Source organism: Colletotrichum paranaense, assembly GCF_030867605.1.
Source record: "Colletotrichum paranaense strain IMI 384185 chromosome Unknown Scaffold_22.1, whole genome shotgun sequence".
NCBI classification, from domain to species: domain Eukaryota; kingdom Fungi; phylum Ascomycota; class Sordariomycetes; order Glomerellales; family Glomerellaceae; genus Colletotrichum; species Colletotrichum paranaense.
In genome coordinates, this window is record NW_026848980.1 from 233,817 (window position 1) to 256,003 (window position 22,187).

The 22,187-nt window shown below is 50.3% G+C and overlaps 6 protein-coding genes across 6 annotated transcripts; 2 read left to right on the forward strand and 4 right to left on the reverse strand.

The window, feature by feature from the left end:
• Nucleotides 1–177: 177 nt before the first annotated feature.
• CPAR01_15985 (aspartate aminotransferase) lies at nt 178–1,606 on the reverse strand (the record flags this gene model as incomplete). Its single annotated transcript, XM_060500230.1, has 4 exons — nt 178–248; nt 307–809; nt 873–1,357; nt 1,430–1,606. 4 exons carry the CDS (start codon nt 1,604–1,606, stop codon nt 178–180), a joined length of 1,236 nt encoding a protein of 411 aa, XP_060341047.1.
• Nucleotides 1,607–2,152: 546 nt separating this feature from the next.
• On the reverse strand, nt 2,153–3,740 carry CPAR01_15986 (uncharacterized protein; the record flags this gene model as incomplete). Its single annotated transcript, XM_060500231.1, has 4 exons — nt 2,153–2,246; nt 2,298–3,276; nt 3,333–3,383; nt 3,437–3,740. The coding sequence occupies 4 exons, from the start codon at nt 3,738–3,740 to the stop codon at nt 2,153–2,155; spliced, it is 1,428 nt and encodes a 475-aa protein (XP_060341048.1).
• A 242-nt stretch (nt 3,741–3,982) lies between these two features.
• On the forward strand, nt 3,983–4,447 carry CPAR01_15987 (uncharacterized protein; the record flags this gene model as incomplete). The annotated part of the gene is made up of 1 exon (XM_060500232.1): nt 3,983–4,447. The coding sequence occupies one exon, from the start codon at nt 3,983–3,985 to the stop codon at nt 4,445–4,447; it is 465 nt and encodes a 154-aa protein (XP_060341049.1).
• Nucleotides 4,448–6,003: 1,556 nt separating this feature from the next.
• On the reverse strand, nt 6,004–7,342 carry CPAR01_15988 (uncharacterized protein; the record flags this gene model as incomplete). Its single annotated transcript, XM_060500233.1, has 3 exons — nt 6,004–6,406; nt 6,473–7,059; nt 7,118–7,342. 3 exons carry the CDS (start codon nt 7,340–7,342, stop codon nt 6,004–6,006), a joined length of 1,215 nt encoding a protein of 404 aa, XP_060341050.1.
• A 4,369-nt stretch (nt 7,343–11,711) lies between these two features.
• CPAR01_15989 (low-affinity glucose transporter HXT1) lies at nt 11,712–13,508 on the forward strand (the record flags this gene model as incomplete). Its single annotated transcript, XM_060500234.1, has 5 exons — nt 11,712–12,602; nt 12,653–12,694; nt 12,765–12,899; nt 12,952–13,058; nt 13,136–13,508. The coding sequence occupies 5 exons, from the start codon at nt 11,712–11,714 to the stop codon at nt 13,506–13,508; spliced, it is 1,548 nt and encodes a 515-aa protein (XP_060341051.1).
• A 1,229-nt stretch (nt 13,509–14,737) lies between these two features.
• Nucleotides 14,738–21,209, reverse strand: CPAR01_15990 (uncharacterized protein; the record flags this gene model as incomplete). Its single annotated transcript, XM_060500235.1, has 2 exons — nt 14,738–19,204; nt 19,284–21,209. The coding sequence occupies 2 exons, from the start codon at nt 21,207–21,209 to the stop codon at nt 14,738–14,740; spliced, it is 6,393 nt and encodes a 2,130-aa protein (XP_060341052.1).
• Between the last annotated feature and the right edge of the window lie 978 nt (nt 21,210–22,187).

The window sequence follows — 22,187 nt, forward strand, 5'->3', positions numbered from 1 at the left end:
GACGAAGGGATTTACCCAAAAGTACTGGAATGTGCATACCGAACGCTTGATTCCAGGTTCTGCTAGGTATGTTACGGATCAAAAATAAAGTATGTGCAGTGTTACAAATTGCCAACCCAACTACAATGGTGTATAAACGCTTAAGCAGACTCAAATCAGATGGATATTCTCAAACTCTCAAACGCCAGCATCCCCTCGTACAACTTGGTCAATTGCCTCTGCAACCCTGAACACATTCTTGCTATTCACTGTTGACTAAATTAGTACGGGATTCATCAACGGGGACAATATTGAGCTCGAACTTACATCCCGATATGGACGCTCTTCCTGTTGACAAGAGGTAGATGTGGTGTTTCTCCCTCATCGTCTTGACTTGAGAAGCTGTGAGACCAGTGTAGGAGAACATGCCGATCTGATCGATGATATGTCTCCAAGAGCCAGGTGTGCCTCGCTTCGTGAGCTCGACGAACAAAAACGCTCGCATGCTCTTGACGCGAGCATTCATCTTCCTCAAGTCCTGGCGCCACTCCTTTGTGAGTTCAGAATCGTTGAGAATTGTTGATACAATGCGTGCACCCCATGCTGAGGGAGTCAAGTATTCAGAGCCGATAAATTGGAGCAGGTTAGACTTGATGGCAGGTACCGCGGCAGAGTCATGAGCGAGGATGTGGAGAGCGCCAACTCGGTGGCCGTAGAGACCGAAGCTCTTAGAGAATGACTGAGCGACCAAGACTTCCATCGTTCCTCTGCCGACGAAGTGACGGACGGCCCAGGCGTCGTGGTGATCATCGCCAGATGCAAATCCTTGACTAGAGAGTGCTAGTCAGTAAAGTTCAAGGCTGAAGTCGGATCAAAAGTAGGACACTACTCACTAGGCAATGTCCATGAATGGAATGATGCCGAGCTCTTCGCAAATGTCGGCAATGATGTTCCATTCCTTCTGTGTTGGGTCGCAACCCGTCGGGTTATGGGCGCAGGCTTGCAGAATAATGATGTCGCCCGGTTGTGCGTCTCGTCTAAGCGTCCTCACCATACCTTCCAGATCGAGCGACTTGGTCTTGTGATTAAAGTATGGATAGAATCGGCGTTGAGTCTTTGGTGAAGCATTCTCCCAGATTTGCTCATGGCTTGCCCAGGATGGATCTGAGATCCAGACGTTCTCAGGTCTGACTGCCTTGTCTAAGAACAAGGCTCCCATGTGAATGGCCCCGGACCCAGCAATGGTCTGTACGGTGGTCAAGCGACTCTTGACAGCCTCAAGGACATCTCCAAGGAGGAGTTTCCTAGCAGCTTCGATGAATGTTGGAAGTCCGGCAACGGGTAGATAATCGTGGTTGTCTTGGATCTGCGCTTGGGCCTATACGTCGAGTAGATTGGGGTTAGCATGAGGCTCAACAGCAACGTTTGATCGTTTTGGATGATGCGCCACCTTTTTGACGGACGGTAATGTCCAAGGCTGTGCATCGTCGTCCCTGTAGACGCCAAGACCGAGGTTGACCTTATCAGGCGTGGGGTCTGCTGCAACTGACTGCATGACAACGAATGCTTCATCGTAAGGAGCCTCAATCAGGCTAGAAAAGTGCGACTGCACAGCTAAGGAACCCATTGTTGCAGTAAAGTGTGATTGATCTTGATCGAAAAGTTTACAGAAAATAATAATTATTGCTGTTAAGAAAGGGTGGAATATCATCGTTCTTATGTTTGCCTCCAATGCTGAGGTCCGAACGCCGAAAGTGCGTGAACAAGGCCTGTCAGGCGAGCAAACAATTGTCATTTTTGGCCCCGACCGCCGAACGTGACTGCCGGCCCCAGGGATGTGACAGAAACAAATATGATGACATCTGTTGGTCGAGATCCAGGGCGATTGGGTTCACGATGCAAGGATTGGGCCACACCGCCTGCCTGACTTCCTTTTGCCTGGCAAGGGGGGAAGTTGCTTTTCCCAAGGGTGCGCTTCACTTTGCGGACTCGCGGAAGTAGGCACATCTTGCCCGAGCCATGGTCATGGGATTCTGCCACAAAAGCAAACATTTCTCATATTGACTCTAACTCACTGCGGTAATGACAGCCGTCGCTAAACTTACTCTAGACACGAAATTTTGCGAGACAGTTGAGATCCTTTCCCGCGTACCTGGTTCGCAAGGTGTTCGAATCAGGAGATTGTGCCGGAGTTGTCGGCGCAGTTGAAAACTTTCGAAATCAACCCCGATGCATACGCGTCCTTGATGGACACGGCTACACTGTATCTGTTGCCTACTCAGTTTTCGTTCTTCGAGAAAGGAATATGATATACTTACGTTCCGGCGACTACCATGAACAGGCCCACAAGGACGACGAAAACGTGAAACCCGTACATTGCTTTCTTTGATGCACCTCCCTTTCTGTACGACGAAAAGTCCTGCATCCACAACAGTGCTGGGAAGATGAGACTGAAGGGAGCAAAGCAAAGAGCGCCCGCGAGTCCGAGAAGATAGTTGAGGATGGGGACGGCTTCTGCCACGATGAAAGCCAGGATACCGAGCGTCATGTTGCTGCCAATCCAGGTTGTCCAGTGAATGACGGTGTTTGCCTGTAGATGTTGCGAATCTCTCAGGATGCGCACAAAGAGGTATTTTGCCGCCACATGTTGGTAAATACCGACACCGATAATCAGACCAGGAAGCGCAACACCATACGATATCTTCTTGAACAAAGGACCAGCGCTTCCAAAAGCAGGAGTCGCGAGCCAAACACCACACCACCGGTAAATAACCAGTGAAAATGAAAGATACATCGCCAAAACGAGAACACCGGTCACCAAAGCAGCCTTTCTGTACTGATCCGGCCGACGCATCTCCGAGATGATTGGGAGATACATGGAGGAGCCACTGTTGCTGATAAAGATGTTTGCGCTGGCGGTGATACCAGCAACAAACGTTGGGTGGGCAATCGCCGTCCAGCCGAGGTCGAAGTCACCGGGAGGGGCGACAGCAGGTCGATCTTGTTGGGTGACAGCAACAACGAAGATAAAGACGGCGATGAAGAAGGTGGCGAATCCGAACCAGGTGAGCCAACCCAGGCGGCTGAATGTGCGCACTGCGGAGAACATGGTGATGAGGATCGCACCAACCAAGGTGAAGATGACGGTGCATGCTCCGTGATTGGAGAGAGCATTGAATGCGGTCGAGATAGAGACAATACCCGCTGCAGAAATGAGGACTTGGGCAATGAGGATCTGCAACCCGACAAGTTCCTTTCCGACGCGACCCCAGAGGCGACCGCACATGTCAGCCAAAGCTAATTGCAGCCATCAGTATGTCTTCATGTTGGGGTGCAGGCAAGACCCGGCTCACTATGGCATTCGGGATGACGATTACGGAACTCGCCAAGGATGACTGCAGTGTCTAGATATCTCATCAGTATTGTTGTCGCTGTCTTCGAGTGCGAAAAGACTGACAAGTATTGAGAACGTGCCACCCAACAAGAGAAAGCGCACCGCCTACGGCACCAAGGGTGGCGAAGGCTCCGGGGACGCTCAAGATGCTCATGGCGAACTGGATCTTGAGGAACATAATCGTGGCACTCTGCCAAGTGACTGTGCGAAACTGGACGCCATCTTCCGTATCCCTGAAGACTTCGTGCGTCGTCAAAGCCTGTTCTTTGAGTGAGGATATCTCGTTGTGGACCGAAGGCGGTCTGATTTTATCGTCGTTCGCCCCGGAAGGTAAAGCGTGGCCAGCATCGACTTCGTGGGTAGTCATCTTGATAGTCGAGTTTTCGTGATTTGATGCAGACGCTCCTGGGACCACAGATGCGGAAAGTCGGCTTCGTGGGTCCTATTAAATGCTCCATCATCGGCAATCCGGAGGACTACCTTATCTGAATTTATCAACTTTCCCCATGTCTTTATCATGATGCTAGCCCTTGAACAGTTAAGTGTAGCACCCGTTTGATGCGCACCCTGGCCTAGATAAGGGTAGCTTCGCGGAGATAATCCATGAAAATGCATACAGTGTGGTCGCAAGTCGGGCACCGTCTTACATCCCGACTCAATTCCGATGCGCATCACCTCATAACAACAAGCTACGCTGCGGTTGTGGACCATATCCGACTGCCAATGACAGAAAATTTCAAGAAGATTGCTTGCAATCCAGAAGGGAATCGGTGGTTCTTATCACACGCTAAAGCCATGCTAATGCACTCGCAGAGTTGTCCCGGCCATTCGGTATCCAATGCCCACTCTGGCGGATGTGCCAGATATCCAGGCATCGATCCGCTTTGTCTCCTAGGCCTGCAGTACGGGGACTGGACCCTTGGTTGGTATTTGGACAACATTACCCGGGCCACCGCTTCTTCCAACTCCTCCATACGGATAGGGAGTGGACGTGATAATGAGAACACCAATAACCTTGACCAGAAAGAAACCGGAGTAACAGTGCACTGTCGAACTATTCGTCATATCGGCTAAGTTGTTCCGGACCATTGATACGACTTTACCGTTGCTGTGGCTTTTACCTGGCCAGGTTTTGACCCCTAAATCATTGTTCATTGGTTTTAGAGTTCACGTGGGACCCATGCGAATAGTAACATTCTCTTGCGGCGATGTTGTTTTACATGGTCGCGGGCGACTCTAAGGCCCGAATCCAGGCGAAAAGGGTTTCTCTTCGTGCGTTTGTGTAAAACTTCTTGGTGCGGAGTGTCCAAGTCCAGCAGTCGGGATATCTAGTGCTGCGAATGTGAATGAACACGGTACTTGGCTCATTGATGACGGCCAACCAAACGGCTGATGGTTTTCTATGTATCTATGTATTCAGTTACTACCAGCAACTTTTCAGGAACCCCCTTCTGGAAGTGTCTCTCACAATTGAAAAAGAATTTCTTGAGAGTTTATTGAATGTGTTGATAATTATTACTCAGTCGGTGGGCATCAGGGGTTCGTTCACTGCTCCACATACCTAACTTAATAGAATTACACTCCACTAAGATCATGACTTGAATTCTAACGCTGTTGTTGTCAACTTGAATTTGCTTAATCTCTCACTTGTTCTATCTAACAGCATTTCACAAATGAAGCAAAAAATATTTGTTGACGTAGGCGTCCGCAGATAGACGGAGGAGAACGTCAAAACATAAATATGCGGCCAGTGTGGATTGAACACACGACCTTCAGATTGATTGAATGAAGTTTCTCGGGCACGAAGTCCGCTTCAGTCTGACGCTCTCCCAACTGAGCTATGTCCGCCGCTATTGTTCATGAGCAGCAGAGGCTACCACGCCATTATGGATCGTTGTTCGCTGTTTGGGTGGTTGAGAAGCAGTCTTAGTTTGGTCGGTGACGACAACGAACAGCGGGTTGGTCGGCCCTGAAATGGGACTACTACGTCTCATGACGGGGCAAATAGCAGATACGATCAGTACGAGAACTTCAAACTTGGAATCCCGTAGAAATGGATAGAGCGCAATCTACAGACTATGGTGTGCGAGAAGACGTAAGCGCAAAGAGAACATGGACTTTGATAGGTAAGGTAGGTAAGCTTCGGAAGCTTATCTTGGTCGTTCTACCTGAGGTAGTTAGTCAAGTACCTGAGTGCAACACCTCAGGTTGTTGATGGACTGATATAAACATCAAGGCGTGGACCTGAAAGAGACTGAGAGAAACAAAACTCGAACGTGGCGAAGACCGTACTGGTTCGTATGCCTCATCGCATAACGGGCTCCAAGACATGACAAGGTGTCCTGTGCCATGGCTTTTCTCACGTGGGATTGCTTATTGAGCTGAATTACTAATACAACTACTAATTGTTGGAATTGCATGGTCATTCATGTGTTCATTATGCTGCTAAGAGGCTATCACTAATTGCATACAATTTCGAAGCCTTTCCTGGTAATCGCTGTTTGTGGAAAATGTTGCTTGGTTTTGGTGACATCAACGTGTAGAAGGTTTGGTGGCAGCAACAAGAAAAAAACATGACTCGAGATTCATACCGCGCTCACTGTCTTACGACGCAAACCTTTCGCTCCAAGTCAAGCCTGGAAAGCCATGGGGCAACCCCTAGCTTGACTAATTCTCTCTCTCGTACGTTCCATGTACTCCTTGCCTTTGCATCTCTGTGCGTCAGGGCCAACTTCCGGGATGGTGTATCCGTCCGGATGATACTTTGAGCCTTCATCGCCAGGTAAGTGTCCGCCAATCAGTCTGGTATAGAGAGCCGAAGGACTCCATCGCCACCAGAAGCTCGGCTTGACGTAGTATGGGTGTGCGAGGTAGTTTGGTAAGTACATTCGGCCAGTCTTCTTGTCCACGTCTTGAATCATTGGGTTGGTCCACCATTTTGGTCGAGGCAGACAGAAGTACTTGAGGACATTGCGTCGGAAAGCGACCAGGTTCTCGAAAATGAAGAGGTCCAACTTGCTGGGGTCCTCGTACCTAGAGCCATAATGGGTCAGCTATTGATTCTGTGCGTCCAAAACATCAGTTGGTTGGGCTTCTCACCCCATGGCTCGTCGGAGTACAGGTTCCATCAGGCAACGCAATTGCCTGAACACGAAGTTATGCGTAAACTTAGGGAAATCCATCAAAAGAAGAGTGATGTTCGCGTGTGCCAGCTTTTCATTTGAGATGGCGTGGACCATATTGTGCTCTTGGTAGTCTAAGCACCACTTCTGCAGCGCTTCCAACCAGGCTAAGGCATCATCTTTTTGGCTCATGTGAGGAACTAAGCACTCGTAGGAGATGCCCATCTCGTTGCCTAAGTCTTTCCAAAAGATAGCCAAGGCATTCTTCTCGAACATGGTCAGGTCCCTCCATTCGTACAGTGCGGTCCAGCGCATAGGTTCGAGGACAAAGAGGCTGAGAGTGTAGAGCATATCATCGTTCGATATCTTGCCGGCCTCTCTCCAGCGGCTATGGAGGAAGTTGACGCGAGAGATGGCATCTATGTTGCGTCGAGAGTCCGGTGTGTTGTAGATGATTTCGTACATCAACACGCCGGTGTCTGTTCGACGCTTTGATGCTGTGCGATCGCCTGAAAGTTGGCTGGTGGCTACCAAGAGCTTGGAGATCGTCGGAATTCCATACGTCTGCGGACGGCTTAGCTCGAGGGCCTATTTCGGCACTGCTTCTCGCTTCTTAACTGACCTTAAAGAGTGCGAAAGACACGGATGTATAAAATGTTACGGGGAATTCCCTGTCCGAGAGCTCACGCATTATCGAAGCTGCGTCTGACAACGGCAATGAAGCCATTTCTTCTCTTGTCTTGTACTGGGAGAACCTCTGCTGGAACCCATCTCGGCGACGGTATCGCAGGACCCGAACTGCGAGCATATAGGCAGTGATTACCAAAATTACTGGTAAGAAGTACATGGTGTGTTTTTCCCTGGCTCGCAGGTGAAGAGTAAGAAGGGTGGGAAAATGAATGTCTCGAAAGCGAGGATGACGGGACCGGATGGCCTTTGTTTTATTATTCCCTAAGCATCATGCGGTGCGACTTTGGAAAGGAGTTTCCACATTACCCCAGGCAATGCATTTGATTTAGCCCATCTTCTCGTTTCTTTGACCCTGGTCCTCGGGTGACGCCCCAAAATCGTCTTCTTTTGACATCAACAATGCGAGTCGACTTACACGTGTGATGCGGGGGTGTCTCAGAGCCACCAATCATCAAATTGGGTAAAATTCATGCAGTAGTGCAGATCTGCCGGGACGGGGGCATTCTGTAGTGCGCTTGGCGCAAGCCAAGAGAATTAAAACAGCACTTAATGGGGCTAAATCTGACAAGAAAAACCGGAACCCGTCGGGCTTCCGGGTGCGACTATCAGACGAGGTTTGGACTGAATCGAGTTAGCTGGTCAGTTGGAGTCATACAATTCGACTCAGACCTGATCGGATTGGTAGGCTTTGAACTTCAGGTCGTCGGAAAGGGCAGTTCCCAAGGATTCGGTTCACACACACGGGCCAGGCGCCATTCTTCTAGTACTTGGACCGTCCCCGGATGACAGGTGATAGCCCCCCCGAAAAGCAAGTTTCCTCAATTTGCCCAGTGACCAAGGTGATGAGCATTGCAGATAGAATTATTCTGATTCGTCGACCCATGCTCGAGGTCGCGACTAGGCTGCTTCGTTGTCTGTTTGGTTCAAGAATGGAAGCTTCGGCAGGCTCTGGTCACCCTGAGGAATTGTTCTTGTGAGGCACCTGTTTCCGCCGGTCGCGTAGAGGGTTTTAGTTAAGCTTATGGGGCAAAATGCTGAAACTGGGAGCTAAGTTGGCAGATCTTCGATCTCGGTGATGACCAACCCATGTTGAAACTGTCAATGGGACTGATACTCCAACTTTAGATGTAGTCAGTGAATTCCCACATTAGCCTTCTTGACTCAACAGTATCTGTGAGTCCGGGGTAGTATCTGTGCCACATTTGACTTACTTTAGACGTCTCAACATCGAAATTCCAAAGTATTCACTACGTAGAATCAATCGCGGTATTCGGACACCAATGCGCGATGCGATAGTCGTGAGATGTTGGTGAATAATGAGTCCAATCTGATGCTTTGCGTTGAGATCATAGCAGTCTACCATATTTCGACGCACTGATTTGGCGCCTTTGATCTACGAGACAAGGAGACCCCAACGATCAGCGTGCTGCCATGAAGAGCTCGCCCACGTAGGGTAACCGTCTAAAATAGCAGCAGGCACACCCAGCCAACTTTACCGGAGTTGCACCTCAAATTCATGTTGATCTATAGACCATACATAAATCGAATTTCGAAACTTGAGCTTTTTCAGTCATCCACACCGGGCTCAAGAAATGGACATCCGCTCCGTGACCCCGCCAGCTCGATGTTGAGCCTTGAAGCGGATGGCGACATGTCATATGCCAACAGCCAAATTTACCGACGTTTCTTATACTCAGCTTTCGCAATCCTGGATAAATTGACTCATTATGTGTACTCTTATTCAAGCTGTCGAACGTGAGTGCAGATTCCATGCAAAGGTGTCGTACGATGTCGGGACTACCCGCCCCGTAAACGTTGTTGGTATCAATACATGGCCTCGCCAATATTAACAATATACTCGACCGCATTGCCGTTGCCACTCACATATTATCGGTCTCGAGCTCGAAGTGTCGAATAACTAATTCGAATAATCATACTATCTTACGTTGTCCCAAAGTGTTGAGAGTTATTATGCAATGCCCCTTGTTAACTTTGAGAAAACGTAAATTTGAGAAGAGTGAGATACCTCAAAATGTGTGGTATTCCGAAAGCAATAACTTCTCTTCGTAAGATACCACAAGTCTGCTCCTTGGCAACTGATGAGATTCCGCGGAAAAAAGGCACTTTACTTAAGTACTTTTGAGCGAGGTCTAATGGCTGCCTTCTTTACGTCGGTGTTTGCAAAGTTCCAGGGTGTTTTGAGATCTCGATCCTAAGTGTTTAGACATACTAAGTCTAGTTTGGCTCTTAATTATGAAAAACCTGGCCGACCGAGTCTACGAAAGTGGCGACTAGCACGACTGCCGGCTGGCCTTTTGCTCAAAAATGATACATAAGCACGTTAAGACAAGTGCTTAACTTTTAGACTGGTTTAAATGATAGATTCAGAGCCTATGGTGAACATTTCTAGCCTCTCACGGTCCCATTTCGCTGTCGGGATACCAATCAAAAGCGACGCTTGTGTGCTGATAACTTCTTCCATTTCCTATCAATAGGGTAAAAATAACAGTGATCAATACAAAATTAATTAGAAAATACAGCCTTTTATGATTATGACGACATGTTGGCTACCTTTTTGGTGGTCTGAGCCTTGGCAGTGCTCCTGCGCAAATAGTCCAGGTAGAGTAAAGTCGGATCATGTTTAGACGATCGCATCCTGCGATGAACTCAGAATTCATAATTACGCCTAAGATCAATCGTGAAAAGGAACCGACTATTACCCCATGGCAAGTCTAAAGGCCTATCTCAAGATGGTAGTTGAAGACATTGATCAACTCTCATGTCTACGCGTGATCAGTCACCCCACAAGACTGCCGCCGCTCTCCCTAAATGCTACCACGAATGCTGCGAATGTTATCTTTTTTAGTGATGTTGAATTTACAAGAAATGGTGCTATCATTCCGCTCTAATAGCCCCTGCATCCTTTCACATAATTGATTTCGCTGTTGTGGTGACCGCTGTAGCGATCGGTGCACTTTGTCTTTATCCTTCTCATTCTCATACACAGGTGAATACCTAGCTACGGAAATCTCAAGGATGTAAGCCAATATGATCATGCAAGATGATGAAATTCTGAGCATCTCAATTGTCTCCATCTTGACCTCAGAACAGTAACATTATTTCCGACTTTGGTCTAACGCAATACGATAGTAGTCCAGGGAGTGTACCTGTAGCGTTCTCAGAAAGCTCAATGATGAAATATTGCTCAAGTGAAGAGAGAGAGAGCATCCGTATTGCATCAAATGTGAAGAAGGAACAAACGCTGCCGAAAAGTCCGAATTAAAGGTCGCATGGGCTCGGGCATTATTCCGAATGTGGGCTCATCAATCACCGTTCTGGACCTTCAGCTGCCTTCCTTCTACACTGGTCTCGAGAAACAGCCGATTACTGCAGCATAAAATTGCATGGTTCAAGTCTGGCAGTGTTCATTGCGGAACTACTTGAAGACTTGTGCGTCCGGGGGCGGGTAACATGTTCATGTTACCTATAATCATTCGTGAGACAACTCAATACCTCGGTTGACCGCAACTCAATGGTCAACCCTCTCCTGATCAATCCGCTCGAAATCTCGCAATCCCTTTACATCTTCTGCGTGCCTTGATACCAGATTCTTAGATTGGATGATTGCTCATGTGTCGCACTTGAAAACAAGGCTGCAAGGATTGGGAGAGATAGACTCAATAACTCTTGTAGTTGGAGAATAACTTGTAGTGAAGTTGATGACCGTCATGGAAACTTACTTATAAACTTGCCACATATTTACAAAGACATTGATGAGCTTGTATGTCCAGTTACAACGCGAGGGAGAAACAGTTCGTCAATCCGCACGCCTACGCAAAGCCGCATAGCCTCACCGAGACTTACGAGTCATTTGTTCGGAAAAGTGGAATGGGAAGGGCGAGCCGCCGCCCTGCTCTTAGCCCCCTCCTAATGCCCGCGTTCCCGACTGCCTTCCGCCAGTAGCACTGGCCCCATTTTGACAAAGGTCAAGAACCCCGTTAGTGTGAAAGAGACCCGGTGTTCCAACCCGCGTTATATCCCCCACGAATCCACACATATCAAACCTGAAAACTTGGGGGGGGGGGGGCAAGGGCAGCGTGGTGTGAGAAGCGGAGTTTCTCGCAACCGCTTGAGTCTTGACAAGTCGTGTCTGGGGCCTGATCATCAGCGTCATTGGCCCACTACCGCGCTTGAAGTAACAGGGAGCTATGCGGGGTTTTCTCTCCGCAAGTAACGTGGGCATTGGTACATCAGTAACATCGGACGACCTAGCAGGCTTGCATTAGCTATTGAGCCATGTTGATTCCTCCCGAAGTTCACGCGGATGCTACCATTTCCCGACCGTCAAAGACCGAGCCGAGCAATATCTGTTACTTTGAACGCCAAGGAAGAAAGGCAACCCCATGGAGCACGCTATGGATCCCAGACAAACGATATATAGCAACGATATGTCCCGTCCATCTGGTAGAAGTTCTGCTTGAGACATCCCCATCTCGACCTTCCTCTCAAACGTCATATCTTCAATAATGGGCCACGCAAAAGAAGCAAACGCCAAAGCCGTCGGCGCCGAACTGGCGGCCGTCCTACCTGACATTGGCCCCTGGTACAAGCAGGCTCACATCCTCCGCCTTAACCTCTGCATCGCCTCCCTCATCATGTGTGCCTCCGCGAACGGGTACGATGGCTCCATGATGAACGGCCTCCTTGCGCTACCCCAGTGGCATGCCTTCATGAAGCAACCAACAGGCGCCTGGCTAGGCTTCGTCAACGCCGCCTACTCCCTCGGCAACGTCCTCGTTTACCCCGCCGCCGCGTGGGTCTGCAATAAGTACGGCCGCAAGATGGGCATCTACATCTCGTGGGTCTGTCTGGGCACCGGATCCATCCTGCAGACTGCAGCACCAAACGACGCCGCCTTCGTCTGCGCTCGCTTCCTCATCGGCTGTGCTTCTGGATTCTTCCTCTCGGCGCCTCTGTTAATCACGGAAAACGCCTATCCGACGCACCGCGGGATGGTTTCTGCTTTGTACAACTGTGGCTGGTACTTTGGTGCGGTGGTGGCCGCCTGGGCGACGTACGGCACGAGAAACCTCGACCACTGGGCGTGGAGGCTGCCCTCGCTGCTGCAAGTGACTCTGCCCGTGCTCTCGATCCCCGGGCTGCTCTTCATCGGGGAGTCTCCTAGGTGGCTTGTCTCAGTAGACCGAACCGACGAAGCTAGGGCAATTATTGCTCGAAACCACGCCGGTGGCGACACCCACTCACCTCTCGTCAACTTTGAGATGATGGAAATCGAAGACACTATCCGAGCGGAGAAGGAAGCTCATTCGGAGACAAAGTGGTCCGATCTCTGGGCCACTCCCGGAAACCGACACCGACTCTTCATTTCCGTCAGCTTGGGCGTGTTTGCACAATGGGTCAGTAGATTGAAATCACCTATCAGGATGGTATACTTATTTGACTCTAGTGCGGTGTTGGCGTCGTCAGCTACTATCTAGCCATGGTGCTTGTAAGTGAAACCATCCACAATACTTGACCCCTTGCACAGTGGAACCAAGCTCTGACATATGGCATTCTAGTCCTCTGTCGGCATTACCTCTGTTGACGACCAAACGCTCATTTCAGCTTGCATCCAAATCTGGAATCTGATATGCGCCTCCACTGCTGCCATCATGGTTGACAGGGCTGGCCGGCGAGGACTGTTCCTTGCTTCGGTCAGTCAAGACACATACCAAGATCCAGCAATAACCACTGACAGGAAGATAGGGAACCATCATGTTGATCTCCTTCTCCATTGTCACCGGCCTCTCCGGCAGCTTCGCCAACACCGGCAACGCCCCAACCGGCACAGCAGTAATCCCCTTCCTCTTCATGTAAGATCCCTCCATCCCTAGTGATCACTAGTCCTAAGGACGAGAAAGGAGACACAACCAACTAAACATTCTCACAGCTTCTACCTCGGCTACGACATCGCCCTGACCCCGCTCATGGTATCCTACCCTGTCGAGATCTGGCCCTACCGCCTGCGCGCCAAGGGCCTTACGGTAGCTCTCATGGTGAGCATCGGCTGCGTCTTTTTCAACACCTTCGTCAACCCTGTTGCCCTCGAGGCCATTGAATGGAAGTACTACTTTGTCTTCCTCGCCGTTCTCGTCATCATGCTCATCAGCGTCTGGTTCTACTACCCCGAGACGAGGGGCCGGACGCTAGAGAACATGGCTTACATCTTTGATGGCGAGTCTGCTGAGGTGGGCACTGGCAATGCCTCGAGCGCGCTTAAGGAGGCGGAGGCTTCTCATGTGGAGGTCACGCACAAGAGTTAGAAGGTGGAGACTGGGCGCTGCCGCATGCAAAAGTCTAGATTCATATTGGTCTGTAGACAAGAGTGGAAAGTCAGGCGTAGGATGAGATACGTATACCTCATAGTACCAATCGATCATTATTGCCATTTTGCCAATGCAAGATACCGGGTCCTTCAAAGTACTTGCTGGGTTTTTTAACTTAGCCGGGGTGGTTGACCGGGGAGAATTCCATACCGGCGGGTTCGTCCCTCAACGCAGAAAACGCAGTCTGGTAACACATCGAACATACGGTTCAATCTGTCCCAGCTCGAAGCCGCTGAGAAACTGTTCCCACGTCATCTCCAACCCCCACAGACGGAATACCTTTTCTCTAAATCTACTAGTCACTTGACTCCCTTCTCGCAGCAGTCCTCATCCCAAGTCACCCACAGCCCCTATTAACAAGGATCTCCGCTCCCCCAAAAGTCCATCCCCAGCCTCATCCCTGTCCAACCCCATAACGGCAAGCCAGCTACTAACGCCCATTGGACCACTTCTCCCCCTTCAGCTACCGGGATGGGTAACAATCCGGCGGCTCTTAGCTTCGGCATCCAACGCGGTGACCGCCCACGCAAATTCCGGAACCGAAAGCAGTCAGTCTCACGCTCACACAGACAACAAGCCACCAAGCGCGACACATTGTCCGATACTCCCCGCACTGAGTTTATCCTAGCACGCCGACACTCCCCGGACCCAAGCTAAGCTTATCGAAAAATCTCCCAATGCGCGTGTTCTCCTGAGCCATGATCGGATTGACGGGCAGAAAAGATAACCGAGTCCTGCCAGAATTTTGGTCGAAGGTGAGATTCTGTGACTTCGGTGAGAGAGAGATCAGCCTGCAAAACACGGAGCCTGCCAAGATTTCACCCATGTTCATAGAGTCCTGCTTCCGCGGCACGCCAAGGCTCCTCGTAAGGCAGCTGTACGCGCCTTTTGTGCATGTTCAAAAAGGTCTTGTCTCCTAGTTGTAGGCGAAAATGATACCCGGCGGCGCTATACTCGGCCTTGGTATAGGAATAGAGGGGAAATTGCGGTTCATAGACTCAGTAGGCAGGCTGGGCACGTATCCTGCAAGATCTTACTTTACACCAGTGAGAACAATTGCTTCCGTTCAATCATCTCTGGAATCTGTATACCGCGGAAGGCGTGAAGGTTTCTGGGAGGAAACTATCCAGTTGCAAAGTAATTATTCATCTGACAGACTAAGTAGTTCAACGAGGCCAAAAAACATCGTTCATATTGAGCGACTCATCATCATCATGCTCCTCCGAATCATCCACAGCATCGACCCGCCTGAACAGCTTCAACACCCCCTTGTTCCCACACGCAGCCGCGACATCGACCGCCGTCTTCCTGCTCTTGTCCTCCAACAAAGGATCCAGTCCCCTCGCCGTCAGAGTCTTGAATCGAAGAACGTGGCCCTCCGCCGCAACGTGTAATAAGCTCCGTCCATCGTCATCTACCGCCCCAAAGTCCGCGCACGCCGCCTCGAACGCTCCGATCCCGCCCTCTTCGTCGTACAATTGCGGGTCACGATTGAACGTGTAAACTTCGTGCAGCTCTTTCTCGAACCCCGCGTAGTACCAGAATAGCGGCGTCTCGCCCTTCAAATTGCGAGCGTTGATGTCGCATCCGCGCTCGACGAGCGCGTTAAACAGCGGTCGCATAGATGAGACCCAAAGCATGCGAGAGAGAACGTGCAGAACAGTGTTGCCTTCGTTGTCAGGGATGAGGGGGTCCGCTCCGGCTCTGAGAAGTGCGTCCGCGGCTGCCGTCCTTTTTTCGTACAGAGCTCGGTGGATGGCCAGGTACAGCGGTGTCTTCCCTTCATTGTCTCTTTGATCGATAATCGATGGATGCTTCTCTATCGTGTAGGTGAGTGACTTTTCGATGATTGGTGTCTCGTAAATATGCTTTGAAGGAGGGCTCAGCATGTGGTGAAGTACGTTTTGCCTGTAGGTGTCTCGCGCTTCCACATCCGCGCCGAGGGAGACGAGATGGTCGAAGACCGATACCTCTTTCGATGTCTGGGGGTTCCATGGATCTCCTGGTAGTAAGTCCAAGGGCACATCGGGACCCCGTTTAGAGGAGCAAGCAGCATGGAGAAGAGTTCGACCACTACCGTCACGATGGTTTGCGTCGATCGCCGGCAGCTTTAAGAAAGGATGCACGATGTGCCCATCAGCTAAGAGCTGATGTAGAACGACACAGTCCTCATGGAGGTGCGGCTCGAAAGAGTATTCTGGGTCACCCACAGCGTCATAACTATCGGGCGCTTCGTCAAACATGTACAAACCTTTAGCTTGCAGCCGGGAGTAAATCTTTTGATGGTAGCAGTCTTTCCCAGAGCATCTTGAAAAGTTGGACAGTGGGTCGGCTCCGTGGGACAAGAGGACTTCGATTAAGCTAAGAGCTGAGGAGTGAAGCTTGGTTCTCTCCTTCTGGTCATAAGTCGTGTTACCAGACTTCGCCGCAACGCGATGTAAGGGGTACCACTCGGCGTCTGGGAGCTTGCTCAGGTCCCACCGACGGGTTTCGGGTTCCCATGGTTCTTTGTCGTTCTTCTCGACCCGGATGTTGGCATCACCCCCGGCAGACAAGAGAGCATCGAGCACTTCTGGTTGCATCTTGTTGATAGCACCAAAGATCGCATCCGCGTGAACTATCGCGCCGTGCTTGACCAGAAAACGAGTTAGGTCGACATCGTGCCCTGCATAAGAAAGACAGCTTCGTCCAGCCTTGTCCACAGCGTTAACATCTGCTCCACTCAGGATCAACTGATGAGCGGCGTCCACGTGGAACAATCCGGCGCCATTTTCCGTGCCCAAGGCTACATGAAGCGGCGTCTGTCCTCTTGAGTTTCTAGTTTCGAGGTTTGCACCTTTACTGAGTAGGTACGGTAAAGCTTGAGCGACATGCCACCAGTGATAGCCTTTGGCAAGCGAGTGAAGGACACCATCTTCATTGAAATCAACGCCAAAGGTCTCTACAAGGAGACATACCATACCGAACACGGGAACCGCCTGATGGACTGCCTGAAACAGGAATGCTGGACGAGATTCTTTGCCGCTGCAGTCTGACACGTCGTGGGTCCATGTCTTATTGTGGCCAAATCCAGGTTGCTTTCCATCAACCGGAGCGGACCAAATGCCCTTTTCGACCTGTGCTTGCGACACGAGCAAGCCAATGCGATTGACAAGAGAAGTAAAACCTCCTCTGACGAGGATCCCCAAGTTGGTAAGCCCACTGATCTGGTGAGGGGCCAGAAAGTTCACGCCCAGGTTGAACAACTCTTCCATGACATCGTACTCGCGACGTCTAAGTCGCGTGATGAACAAAGTCTCGTTTGCTTTGCCTGGTATGATGACTCCAGGCTCACGGAGTGCCTTGTATGTGGCTTCACGTCGGTAGGGGATGAGTTTCTCGTCAAAGGTAGGTAATCTCTGGCCAAGATGTGCTGCTGCCTGCGAGCTCTTCAACGAGTTCTTCTTGGTTGCACCTGATAGGCACTTAAGCGCATAGTCTCGACAGTCGGAAGTGGTTGTGTCGGTTAGGGAACCGTATGCTGTATCAGACGTGCCCCAGAGATTCTGCTGGGTCAGATCAGCGCCATGTTCCAAGACCATCTCTATAATCTCTTCGAGTCTTGCCGTGTCCTCGAGAGGGTCGAGTTTATCCCTGCCGCTGCGCCCATCACTCGAATACGGCCGTGTGGCATCTTCCTTCGTAAGACCCCCACACGCCCCATTCTCCTTGACATGAGGTAATTTCCTACGCCATAGTTCGAGCTCATCCTCGAATCCGGTAATTGCAGGCCGTAACCTCACCCCCTTGACATTGGCTCCTGCGGCGAGCAACATTGACACTATCTCTGGTCTCCCTGAGAGAGTAGCGTAGTAGAGCGGTGTGCAGTCGCACCCGTTTGTGTATCCGTTGGCTGTGGCGTTGACCCCAGGGATTGGGCTTGCACTCGCCGCTTTCAGCCAGGCTCCTCGCCACATCGGACTGTCAAGTGGTTTGTTCAAACCTCGATTGTGAAGAGCATCAAGAAGCATACCAACAATATTGCCCTGTCGACATCTAGCAGCAAGGTGAAGCGGCGTCAATCCTTCGTATGTCTCGATCGTAGGGTCCGCACCGGCGTCAAGCAGCTTCTTTGTGAGATCCTCTGACACCGTCACGGCTAGATGCAACGGGGCGATGCCATCCCTGTCGCGAACATTGATGTCTTTCGTAAGAGATACAATCAGTGAAAGGCAGGTCTCGTCCTTGTCGATGTCACCACTTTCGGCCTTAATACATAGTCGATGAAGTGGTGTTCGACCACGACTATTGGGTTGATCAACGTCAAGGCCCAAGTTGAGCAGCATCCTCAGCATATCGAGCATGTCCTTGGATCTGAATTCGGTATTGATTCGCCAGCATAATTCGTGAATCAAATTGTTGCCTTGGTAATCTGTGTCATGAACGTCTAGACCTAGACTCACGAGAAAATCCAAGGTGGAAGGACCAGGTTCCTGTCGACTGAAAGAAGCCCGAGGCCCATTCTGTGACTTGACTACCTCGTGTAGAAGGGTCCTCCCCTCAGAGTCTCGAGTTTTCAATAAGGCACCCCTGTCCAGGAGCTTCGTGATTGTGTCTTGCAGTTCAGTCTCTGAGCTGGAGGCCTTCCCTGAGACAGCCTGAAAGAGAAATGTTGCGCCATTCTTGTCTCTTGTATTGATATCCACGCCGGCTTGAATTACCACGTCCAACAAGTCGAAAACTCGTGAGTTTCGAGAGAACATGGCGTCCAAGGGCGTTTGTCCAGATTTGTTTCTCAAAGTCAGGTCTGCGCCAGCGCGTAAGAGTGCTTTTATGACTTCGGGATCTGCGCTGTAGGATTGCAAGGCAATGTGCAGAGGCCCATTGCCGTTTTTATCAACGATGGTGCAGTCTGCGCCGTACTCGATGAGCTTGAGGGTAGTGTCTGTGTGGTAGTCGTCAAGCGAAATGAGAAGCGGCGTTTTCCCATTCGAAGTGGCCTTCCTATTGATGTCGGCCTTACCGGTTTCTACGAGAAGAGACAGAGACTCTGCCATCATCTTCCCGTGAAGGGCAGTGCATCCATCTCTATTGATGGCATTGACATCGACGCCTGCGTCAAGCAGAATTCTCAGCCATACGGGATTGCCGGTTGTTATGTGCAGCAGAGAATCACCAGAAGGAGATCGATCGTTAATGTCCGCCCCCCTCTCTATAAATAACTCTAGCAGGCTCTTGAGCTTATCTGGCTCGGCCTTTAGAGAATTTCCTCTGCGACACTGTTCGAGAGCGGCGTGCAAAGGCGTGATTCCAATAATTTGATTCCGATCGGTTTCATCACGAGGCAGGAACATTCTCATGCGGCCCATGCCAGCAAATTCGTCATAAAACTCACATCGGATTGTTGGGTCCGCTCCTTCATTGAGGAGAAGCTCGATGGTCTTGATTTGAGCGCTCTGGCTTGCCATGAACAGAGGGGTTCCGCCATGGACCTTGCGATTGATATCAACCTCAGGAAGTTGGAGGATCCGTTGGACTAAATCGTGCCGGCCCGATCCAGCAGACCAGGCAAGAGCTCGATGGAGGGATTCTTCATCTTTGAGAAAAGGCAAAAATGCATTCAGGGCCTCCAGATGTCCGTTCCTGCAAGCATACTGCATTATCAAAAGGTCAGCGAAACGATCAACAGATATGTAAGCACGTAAGGTAGTCAGCAAAGACGTGGTCACTCACCATCAGGGGTGTATGTCCGATCGATCGAGGTGCGTTTCCACACCGACGCCCGGGGTTTTCCCTTGTCTTCTCAGTCAAGGGATTCACACCAGCGCTTAGGAGGACTTTGACGACCTCGGGATAGTTTTTCGAAGCGGCCTCGTGCAACGGCTTGCGACCACTACTAGTCTCATCATGATCGGGATTTGCACCAGCGTCTATGAGGACCTGAATAACGCCGGCCATCCCATTCGTAGCAGCCCACCATAAGGGAGTCATTCCGTGAACGTCCACCGCGTCTATCTCAGTTTCGGGAGACAAAAGAAGATGTTTTGCGTATGCAGTGAGCCCATGCATTGCGGCGATGTGGAGGGGCGTTATGCCAGATTTTGCATTACCGATTGTGAACCACTGCAGTTTAGTCCAAATGTCCTGAGAATCCAGGCCACGCATTAGCTTGTCCAGTGCCACATTGATTCCGGTCTGATCATGGCCCGTGGCCGTTGATCTAGCAACATGTATATGCCAGTTATCCAACGCATAAGCTAAAAATGGATACCTGAGCTTCAGTTTGACAATTGGAGTGTCTTGTGCCTCTTTGCCTTCGCCGAAGACCCCGGAGAGAAGATACGCCAGACATGCTGAGCCGAGGCAAGCATGCGTGTCTCCACAGCGAAGTACCGGGTAGCCGTTATCAAATGATGATCTGGTCGTACCCTTGAGGTACTCTGTAAAGGAATGGTGGATCACACAGACGGTTTCGTCCGGCAAGATTTCTAAGAGAGGGCCACACGCAGCCCTAACAAGGTCTTTGGTGCCCCTCAAATCATGAGCCACATCGTTGTATGTGACGTCAATCATCTCAGCTATCTCAAGGAGCCTGAGAGGACGGGTCGCATGGGTAATCCATTGCAGAATCAGACGTTGAATCGCGTCGGGCACTCTTGATCTGCGGGAGTGTTCGTTGAGCAAGTCGGTGTACATCTGATTCATGTCGGCTGGCAAAGAGGCGAGAACTGCCTTGACATCGGTCCCTTCCTCGAGGAAAGAGTCCATGGCCAACTTGGCATAAAGGAAGAGGCCATTGGCCCGACCTGGAATGGCCGCCTGGATGAGTTGTCGATCATGGTCGGAGATACCTGAAACATTCAGCGCCCGTCGCACAAATGTCGAAATATCGGCATCGACTACGTTCTCTTGAAGACGAATCTGATTGCATTTGGCATGTCGTAGAGGACCCTCAACGGCGGGAACCGGACGACTTGTGACGAGGACTTTCACTTTCGAAGGATTCCAATTGCCAAGCTTGGCCAGTGCCTGTAGAAACATATCGTTGCCACGATCCATTTCGTCGAGAGCATCAGCAATGCAGTAGACTCTACCAGGCAGTCCCGAAAACGCCAGTCGAAGATCGTCCCACAGGTCTTGCATCGACATAGTGGCGAGTAATCGAGTTTTGTCGCTATACTTCTCCTTCACCACATACCCTTTCAAACGCTTCTGGAGTGGTGGGCTGTATGCCAAGACCTGGTCAAGCCAATCCCTGAGAAGTGCAGCCGGTTCGTGGTTCGCGTCAATGATTTGTCGAAAGAAAAAATACAGTACCGGGCTCCCATCGTTGTTATCCGAGAGTTCCTTGATGATCTTCGAAGCCAACACCGACTTTCCAGACCCTGGGATCCCTTTGACCCATAGCAGACCGGTATCTTCGCTTCGTAGCCATTGCTTGTAAGAATGGCTGGCCGTCAGCCAATCTCCTGTGCCTGGGATGTGCGAACCAAGATGCTTGCGGTACTCGCTGCTTTCGAAGTCGTATGAAGTGGGTTTCAGCCAGGCTCTGAGTTTCTGGATAACTTCAGGAGACTCGGGGAGAATTTGTTCGGGATTGTAGTTGCTGACATCGTCGCGGTCGATAATCACAGCATCATCTTCGCTTTGGGAAGACATCGCTTGTTGGCGACGGAATGAGTCCGAAGAACCTGCCTGACCTGAGAAAGCACTGAGCCGAGGACAGATTCAAGAAGGTGATACTAATGTAGATGAGGAGAAACTTGATGACGAGATGATATACTGATCATCTAGCAACGCTGAACAAGGGCTAATATGTAATCAAATAGAGAATTGCTGAGATTCTTTTGACTCACATCATCGAATAAGGCAACCAGGCAGCTGCATATCAACCGGGTTGAGCTGTTGCCTGCGTGTATCCTCCCTTAGTAAGCGGGTTAACCAAGGCGGCTGCTCCCCGTAAGCTGTTGGTTCCACCACGGTTGCCTGGTGGGATCGGCAACAACGGAAAGCAACGCCTTGGCTGCAGCCTTCCGATATTGTTAGACACAGCGATTGTTGTGTGAGGGGGAATGGGCTGATGGGTCGCAACTGTCTTGCCGCAATTGGAAAGTTGAAGTACCTAGTTGACTTATTTCTTCGTGTCCTATCTCACGTATAGTAGGTAAGCATGGATGGCATCTGAATCATTTCCAATCCGATTTTGTACTGGAGACTGGCCATATCTTCCCCAAAGGAAAGCCCAAAAGCCAAACAGAAGGTGGAACAAATTCATGAACAGGACTTGAAGACCGTTTCATCGGGGTCAAGGGACTTCTTGAGAAACATGGAGCGTGGAGACTGCTGAGCCTACGTGATACTTCAACAGAGGACACTGGCCCTACCTACGGGGGAGGGCGGGGAGGAGGGACTTCAACAGATCCCATCCAGGGTGTGTATATGGTGTTCCTAAGGGTCATATGCACCTACCGAAAAGAGTACATTGCAGCCCTGCATGTTTAGAACCAATTGACCTCAATACATTGTGGCTTCCTCTTCTATGTTTTTCTTTTCAAGATGCTCTTCCTCTGAACATATATACACACTCTTAACGTCAAAGTAAAAAAGACTGAGAACAGATATTTGAGCAAAATAGAG